Source organism: Mandrillus leucophaeus, unplaced genomic scaffold (genome assembly GCF_000951045.1).
Source record: "Mandrillus leucophaeus isolate KB7577 unplaced genomic scaffold, Mleu.le_1.0 Scaffold1, whole genome shotgun sequence".
NCBI lineage: Eukaryota > Metazoa > Chordata > Mammalia > Primates > Cercopithecidae > Mandrillus > Mandrillus leucophaeus.
The window spans coordinates 1749828-1758991 of NW_012098097.1; the positions used below are offsets into that span (position 1 = coordinate 1749828).

General features: G+C 41.6%; 1 protein-coding gene across 1 annotated transcript in view; it reads left to right on the forward strand.

Moving 5' to 3' along the window:
* The first annotated feature begins 4428 nt into the window (after positions 1 to 4428).
* The window catches only part of MAP2K6 (mitogen-activated protein kinase kinase 6), a 137498-nt gene continuing 132762 nt past the window's right edge, over positions 4429 to 9164 (forward strand). Inside the window, exon 1 of the mRNA XM_011986922.1 lies at positions 4429 to 4746. Coding sequence (XP_011842312.1) covers positions 4731 to 4746 — 16 coding nt within the window. The 5' untranslated portion in view covers positions 4429 to 4730. The remainder of the gene's footprint in view (positions 4747 to 9164) is intronic.

Sequence of the window (9164 nt, forward strand, 5' to 3'; positions counted from 1 at the left end):
ACCTAAGGGCCTCCTTCCAAGGATCTCATACCTCGAACCTGACAGCACAAGGCTCTTTCCAGGTGAGGTGCTCAAGTTTCCCTGCTAGTGATAACTCCCTTGTTGGAATTCAGGGTGATGTGTTACAGAGGGTGGCTGAGAAGACAGCCCAAAGGACGTGCCTGTTGAGTCTTCAAGGACAAGTCAGAAGGAACTAGGTAGAAAATGGAAAAGACTTGCTAGACAGAGAGAATGTACCAGGCTGAGTGTGGTGGCTCATGCCTGCAATCCCAGCAGTTTGGGAGGCCAAGGTGGGTGCATCACTTGAGGTCAGGAGTTCAAGACCAGCCTGGCCAACTGGTGAAACCCTTTCTCTACTAAAAATACAAAAATTAGCTGGATGTGGTGGTGCACACCTGTAATCCCAGCTACTCGGGAGGTTGAGGTAGGAGAATTGCTTAAATCTGGGAGGTGGAGGTTGTAGTCAGCAAAGATCGTGCTACTGCGATAGAGTGAGATTGTGTCTCAAAAAAAAAAAAAAAAGAAAAAGAAAGGGAGAGCATGTACCTAACAACAAGGAGGGAGAAAACCTGCCTTCTCCTGACTCTAATGTCAACATACGATGAGAAATGAAGCTGGAGAGAAAGCAGAGTCCAGGTCTTGAGGAACCAACTATACCATGCCATGGAGTCTGGAACAGATCCTGAGGATATTTACAAGCTGAGAGTGCATCTGACTTGTATTTTAGAAAGATCTGAAGTGCAGAAAATTACAAAGATTGGTGCCTGTAATCCCAGCACTTTTGAAGGCTGAGGCAGAAGGATCGCTTGAAGCCAGGACTTTGAGACCAGTCTGGGCAATGTAGCAACTCTGTTTCTACAATAAAAAATAACAAAAATTAGCTGGGCATGGTAGCTCACGCTTGCAGTCCCAGCTACTTGGGAGGCTGAAGCGGGAGAATCTCTTGAGCCCAGGAGTTTGAGGCTGCAGTGATCTATGATCAGGCCACTGCGGTCCAGCTTGGAAGACAAAGCAAGACCCTTGTCCCTAAAAACAAACAAACATAGTCAGGCTTGGTGGCATGCACCTGTAACCCCAGCTACTCTGGAGGCTGAGGTGGGAGAATCTGGGAGGCAGAGGCTGCAGTGAGCTGAGATCACACCACTGCACTCCAGGCTGGGCAACAGAGTGAGACTCTGTCTCAAAAAATTTAAAGAAAATCAAACAAACAAACAAACAATTAAAAAGATGGGGGAGGCCAGGCACGGTGGTTCACGCCTGTAATCCCAGCACTTTGGGAAGCCAAGGTGGATGGATCACTTGAGGTCAGGAGTTTGAGACCAGCCTGACCAACACCGTGAAACCCTATCTCTATTAAAAATGCAAAAATTAGCTGGGTGTGGTGGCGGGCGCCTGTAATCTCAGCTATTCGGGAGGCTAAGGCAGGAGAACCGCTTGAACCTGGGAGGTGGAGGTTGCAGGGAGCCGAGATCGCGCCACTGCACTCCAGCCTGGGTGACAGAGCGAGGACTCTGTCTCAAAAAAAAAAAAAAAAAAGATGGGGGATTTAAAACAGAAGCATGGACCACCTGAAGATAAATATTTGATGTGCACATAAAAGAAGAGTCCTGAAGGGAATTCGCTCTTGCCTTCTTACGCCACAATGGGGGGGATTCTCCTCCTGGTACCAGTGATACCATGAGGATTGGCAAGAAGAGGAGCACAGGTACCTCCTCTTCCACCACCCAGCTATGTGGGAGAGGAAACCTCTGAACACCAAGGCAGGAAGAAGAACTTTTTCTTCTGGGAACTAAGACTTCACAGAGAGGTTGAGTTCCCCGTCATCCCAATTTCCCACTTGAAATTCAGGATATATTTTTCCCAGAAAGAAATATGATATAAAATTTGGCTATCTTTAAATAGATGATTCAGCCAATTTATGGATGAGAGGTGTTTTGTGTATGCATGTGTGCTTGTGTGTGTATACAAGCTGTTGAACATATTGTTTGGTGCTATGGGAAAATGAATTGCAGACTGACTTTCAAGATACAATCCATTTGTCAGCTGTGGACTCTGCACGCCTATGCAGAGAAAGTAAGAGCAGTAATGACAGTGGCAAAATGCACCAGACAAGTTGTGATTAGAACTCTTCCATAAAGAAGGGAGTCCAGGGCTATTTAAGAGCAATGCAGCTGACCACATAAAATGCAAATTGAAGCAAGCTCTAGGTGACTATTCAGGCCCTGCCTGGACTAAACCAGTTTACAGAAAGCTCCAGTAGCTATCCCGGGGCCTGGCTCCATCAGTGTTTGGGAAAGTGAACTAGATTTTCACACATATGTCTACTGGTTAAATGAGACTTAGGAAACCATGCTGGTTTGAGGGGGTGCTGACCTTGTGTGTATATAAGACAGGAGGGAAGGGACAACATGAGTTAGCCTAGAAGGACAGTAAAAGAGTTACAAAGTCCTTGCACCGGTGTTCATGGATCAGAAATGCCTTCCTCTTAGGGGCAGAAGCTAATACGGAGATTAGATTGCCTTGACTAATTCTCAGGAATGTCAATAAAGGGGACCAACTTAAGTAAATTAATGTTAGTCTCACAACCTGTTGCATATTTAAGAGTTGATTTGCTGGTTTGCAGCTGAAATAAGACTGCTTCCTTCCCTCTAATGCATCGCTTATGCAGATGGTCCTGGCTTCCAGCATTCTAAATACAATTCCAATAGTTTTCATTAGCAGTCATCAAATCTAGCTGCATCTTCTTTCAAAGTGCCTCTTTTTGCCTTTCACTACTGACCTGACCTATCTCTAGCCTCTCCCAGTTCCAACCCACCTTGATTGCTGAGGGCAAATTTACTTTGTTAAAACAATGCTTGGATTAAGTTACGCCCCTTTGCAAGACCCTTTCAACTCCCCGCAAGTACCTGCAGAATAAAGTCTAAACCTCTAGCCCACCTTTTAAGGCCCTGGGGAGTCCTCACCTGTAAATTCCCCCCGCCCTCACCACTCCTGCACACAAGGCATTGAGGTCTCCTTGGCATCCTCTGAGTGAGGCTGTCCTTATTTCTGCCACGGTGCTTTGTCCACACCTCCTTGAATTCCTCAATTCCTCCCTCTCTGTCTTAAAAGAACATTTCTGAGTCTGTCTGCTCCATGAAGTAGAAGTCTGAGCTCATTTTTGCCCATGCCCTGCCCGCTCCTCTCCATTCCTTGCAGTGAATTGTTCTAAGCATCTCTGGCTTCCTTGAGAAAGAGGTGACGCTGTTCTCCATCAGGGTGCTGTCTACCTACTATGTGTGAGCGGTACGGAATGAATGAACACCCCAGGACCCTAGAAAGGTGCCTGGCACATGTCGGACACGCAACAAATATCTGTTAATTTTAGTGAATAAATTCAAGACATTCGACTTTATTCACTTTCCACCCACTTTCCCCCTAGGCCAGGGACTCTCCTCTCAGGTGAGATAAAATCATGTAGATCCTTAATTTTGATAAAGTTAGCTTTGACGTATAAAAAGCAGAACTTCCTCTGTAACCCTGTGAGAAATGAGAAGCCTCCAATCTTCTTCCCCACCCCCACCCCCTACTGAGTTTCGGGTTCCTTGGAAATAACTGACCTGGATCGTTTCTCACAAAATAAAATTTTGCATCTTCTCTACAGAGGAAAGGTAACCTTACCTCCAGCCAGCCAAATCATCCATACATTTTCAGACTAGAAAAAATGTTTTTAAAAATGGAGGTGTGGCCAGGCCCAGTGGCTCACGCCTGTAATCCCAGCACTTTGGGAAGCCGAGGCGGGCGGATCACAAGGACAGGAGTTCGAGACCAACCTGGCCAAGTGTTGACACCCCGTCTCTACTAAAAATACAAAACCATTAGCCGGGCGTGGTGGCGCATGCCTGTAATCCCAGCTACTCGGGAGGCTAAGGCAGGAGAATTGCTTGAACCCGGGAGGCGGAGGTTGCAGTGAGCAGAGATCGCGCCACTGCACTCCAGCCCGGGCGAAAGAGCGAGACTCCGTCCCAAAAAGAAAAAAAAAAAAAAACAAAACCTAAACAAACAAACAAACAAAAAATGGAGGTGTGAGTGTAAAACGTCTACAGGCAAGAACAGCACAACAGGTGCTGAGCTGCAAAATCAACACACAAAACTCGCAAATAGACCTTCTAGACAAGCCAAAAGCTCTTTAGCTAACCTAATATTCTTTAGCTGTTGTTTCAGAGGCTTTCGAGAATAAAACTGCCGCTCCTTCTTGGCCTTGCCGCTTTTCACCCATCACTGTACTGAGTGTGTCTGACTTGTTTATCTGGACGCAATCTTTGTCGCACCCAGTTATCTCGCTCAGCGACCGAGGCGACCACGTTTCCTTAAATCAGAGCCCCGTGGACTCCGCCGGGAACTACATTACCCAGCGGCCTTCGCGCGCTTCGCAGGAAGGACGTCTGCGCACTAAGATACTCAGTTCCAAGTTTGGAGCTTTTAGCTGCCAGCCCTGGCCCATCATGTAGCTGCAGCACAGCCTTCCCTAACGTTGCAACTGGGGGAAAAATCACTTTCCAGTCTGTTTTGCAAGGTGTGCATTTCCATCTTGATTCCCTGAAAGTCCATCTGCTGCATCGGTCAAGAGAAACTCCACTTGCATGAAGATTGCACGCCTGCAGCTTGCATCTTTGTTGCAAAACTAGCTACAGAAGAGAAGCAAGGCAAAGTCTTTTGTGCTCCCCTCCCCCATCAAAGGAAAGGGGAAAATGTCTCAGTCGAAAGGTAAGAGGCTATTTGCATTAGTTGCAAAAATGCAAAGGGTTGTGCATGCATTTATGAATGCATGGATGCAATTTTCGCCTGGCGATTGCATTTTTAAGTTTGAGGTTTTCCACAGCTCAGTTGCATTTCCTGTTTAGTATGTGTCTTTTTTTGCAGACACAGAGAGTTCCTGTAAGGCAGGGCTTGCAGTTCAGCTGTGCATTGACGTTATTTGCATTCTTCTGCTAGGATTACTGAGCTCTTTTTGCCTTTTGCACAGTCAGGAGAGACAGAGCAGGTTGGTAGCGTCTAAATGTGCAAGGCTTTATATAATTGTAAAATTCTTTACTATGCACACATATTATAAGTAATTTTGTATGCAACAGGAATAGAAAGTTTTAAAAACTCTATAGGTGAAGATGAAAGGTAAAACTTGAGTTAAACTACTAGGAAATTAATGTAATCTTATATTCTTTGGGGAATAGACCATTGCGGTGCCAGTATTTAGCTAAATTTCCCATTGATATCGCCTTGAACATTAGAGAACTTTTGATTTTTAAAGGAAGTAAAGGTGAAGGGTGAATAACAGCATATCACGAAAAAGCAGACAAGTCTTGCTCTTCTGAGATTTTGCACTTTACACCAATTGCTTATTGGCTCGCAAAATTTAGAAGCAGCAGTGAAGACCTAAATGTTTTATGTCTGCCCATTTGGGAGATGCTTTGCATCTTGGGGAAAAATATTGGAGGTAAAACTGTACTTTTAAGCATGACAGCAGTGTGAAGGGACTGCACTGTTTCATTGACAACCATAATGAAATATTTTAAGTGTGTAACTTCGTGTATTTAGTCGGCTATAATAGGTCAGAAGTTCACGTTATGGTTGTTTTCTTTATGTTCTTTTATTTTCTTTTCTTAATTTTTGTTTTTAAACACAGTTGTATTTTGCAGGCTTAATGTCACCCTGGGAAGGGGATTTAAAAAAATTCCTGATATGACATCAAGGAGCAGACTGGGTGCTGTCAGGTACCCCTGGGACCCCAAGTCACTTGTTTCAGAACAATTGTTTCTTTACCATAGAGAAAGCATATGCCATATGAGAAAGTATGGAATGATGAAGAGAGGTGTTAGATACTATTGAATTAGGCTACCCGGGACACTATTTGAGTAAGACATGGTGAAATTAAAGGGTCTAATAAGCTTTTTGCCACTTTTTTGGGAGGGTATGTGGGGAGTTTTTGCACCGCTTTTTAATTCTACCTGATGAGAGTCCTATATCTCAGCAGCCCAAGAAGGAAGTAATAATGTTAAGCATTCCAAGTAGCGCTCTACTTTTCTTTGAGTATTAGGGGAGAATGGAAATCTGAAAAGTTAAGAGTGCTGAAGAACCTAGGAATTGACATATCAGGTGGAGATGTTCCTTAAATAGGGAAAACCTAAAATCTCTTTATGGAGTAGAGAAATAATAGTTCAGAAGAGGCAGTCCATGCTTTGCTGTATTAAAGAGATGGCATTTAGTTACTTTGTATTTGGTAAACATTCGCTCATTCATTCAATTCAGTTTAATATATATGTAACATATTGCAATATGCATGTATATACATATGTATGTGTGTATATATATGCATGTGTATGTATGTATTGTGTGTGTATGTATGTATTGTGTGTGTATGTGTGCACATGATTTGGGGACACACAAAAATATTTAAAATGAAGTTTCTCCTTCAGGTTGGTGAAAACAAAAATGTAAGGAAATCATTATAATACAAGGTAACAGGACAGGTATTGAAGAGAAATGGTGCTATTGGAGTTTAAAAATGGAAGTGATTTATCTATTTGGGGGAGAGTCAGGAAGGTTTATGAAGAAGGTGGTGTTTACTGTGATCTTATCTTTGGACTTTAGGATCTAAACTAAATCAGGCTCCTTTTTGCATATTTTTGGACTCACTATGAACATAGCTCCCTCTTAGTAGAGCCCGTTTTTGAGTTGAGAAGCCAAAGGAGGTATTAGCACTGCACTCTTCCCTGTGGATGTGTTTCCAATGGATCAGGTACTGGTGGTCCTTCAAATCAATTCCCATTTACCCAGATGAGTTTTCTTAATTGGATTCTGCTTGGAAAGTACATCTGGAATGAACATGGGGTTCTTGTCCAAAAGGAAAATTATTGGTAGAAAGAAGTGGGTGATCATTTTAGAAATGGCAAATGAGCCAGCCGCCTTGGCCTGGACTTTAAATGTGAAATTGGCCTTATTCAGCTACACTATTCTCAAATGGCCAAAATACTTTTTGCAGTACCAAACTTCTTTTTAATATTCTAACCAAAGAAATGGGAGGAAAAGTGAAAGGTGGATACAATCTCATAGTGTTGAAGAATTTAACAACATGTTCAATTCAAGGACCTTTACGAACGTTCTAGATGACTATAATTCGGTTTAACAGACCTCTAATTTAAGGCACAGCAGAGGCAAAGGAATTACAGACTCCCTGGAAGCTGGAAGGACTGGGTTACTGCTCTACAGCCTTACCAACAGTGAGATTCCGAGAAAGAATTTCTGAAAAAGAAATTTTGTTTTCCACAGTTGTAACTTTAGGTGGTATGCTTTTCAGCTTGTTTATATTAGCTGTCTGGGGTTGAGTTGACATTTTTCAAATATTAAAGCAGTAGAATGCCTTTTGAGGAAATCTGAAATGTAAGTTAACAGGAAGGGCACCCAGAAAGTGCAGGAATTCCTGCACACTACAGGAAGACAAGCTACAGGAAAAATGTGTCATCTACACTACCCGGGAGAGAAAAACTATTGTTATCAGCCATAATGATCTTTGGAGGGAGGGAGAGAAAGAGGGAGTTAGGGAGATCTGGCATCCCCCAGTTCACCTGAAAATATACAAAAAGTTTGACCCAGTTAAAATACACTTTTCTCACTTCTCCTCCTATTCACCTTTAAAAAATACTAGTTGATTTTTGTTGTAGAGAGCAATAAGTAAATCATGTAAGAAATGCCTATGAGGCACAATTCAGAAGCATATAGCAGAGTGGTAGGAAAGGTCTGAACTCTACTGCGGTTCTTTGCGTCTGTAATTCATTCCACCCTGGGAAATGGAATGTGTAAATTTCTTGTTCTCTATAAATTCCTTTGTTAGGTTGTACCAGACGGACTTGTCATGCTTAGCCTGTAATCTGAGCCAGTATGTTTTATAACCCCGTACATCTCAGGACACAAAATCAGAATAGGTACCTTGGGTTTCCTGAGCTTGCTTTGTATTCGTATTGCGTTCAGTTTTTTAGAGCATGTGGCATGTTAACTGTAGGGGGCTTCAGGGGTCTCTGGGTGGTAAATTTAATGTTGGAGAAAAGAGTTGAGATTCTCTTGTCTTTGTTTTTCACGGATTAGTGTTACTTTAATGACTCTCCACTATTTTAAAATCTGAAAGATCTACAAGGAATATTTTTAAAACTTTAAAGAAATTTCATAAATAACCCTTGTTCATTATAGAAGCATTTCATAGAAAAGGAAACATAAGAATGACTAGTTACTGCATCCCTACATTTGGCATTTATTCTTTTGGACTTTTTTTTCTATCTATGTGTATGAGGCATCCAAAATATGTGTAAAACTAAGTCTATTTCGTTACCTCTTGTTTCACTTACCAATATATGGCAAAATATTCCCAAGTTTATATATTTCTACATTCATAGTATCCTCTTCCATTGTATTTATTTAAATAGAATCACAGTGTTTATTAACTTTCACTATTATGAATATTTCCGTGATGGTCATACCAGTTCATACATTATCATGCATACTATGCCCTTAGATTAAATTCCAGGGAGCAAAACCATAGGCTATGAATGTCCAGTTCTTCTTCGCTCTCCATTCTCTTTTCTTCCTTCTGAAAATAGCTTTTTATTATTGCAAAAAAAAAAAGAAGACATATGCCAATCAAAAAATTCAAAGCAAAGATAAATTCACAATAAGAATATAAAACTCACTCAAAGTCATACCACCCAGAGCTAATTACTGTTAGTTTTTTGGGTACTATCTCCACATTTGTATGCACATGTTATTTTACACACTATATATTGTATTTTGTAACTTGCTTTTTTATACTCTACCATATATCTTGGATATTCTTCTGTAATAGTACACATAAGGTTACCTACTTTTTAATGACTGCGTATTTTAATTTGTAAGAATGTAGCCGTTTACTTAATGTCACATTGAGTTTTCAAATAGTTTCCATTTTTTTGCACCGCTATACACAGTACTGTAAAGAATACCTGGAACATACATCTTTATACATTTGTCCAATTATTTCTTTAGGATGATTCCTAGAAGTGGAAGTCCTGGGTCAAAGGGCATGTATAGATATATTGCTAAATTGCCCTCCATAGAGGTAGCACTAATTCTCATTTCTACCAATAATATATTTTTTTTTT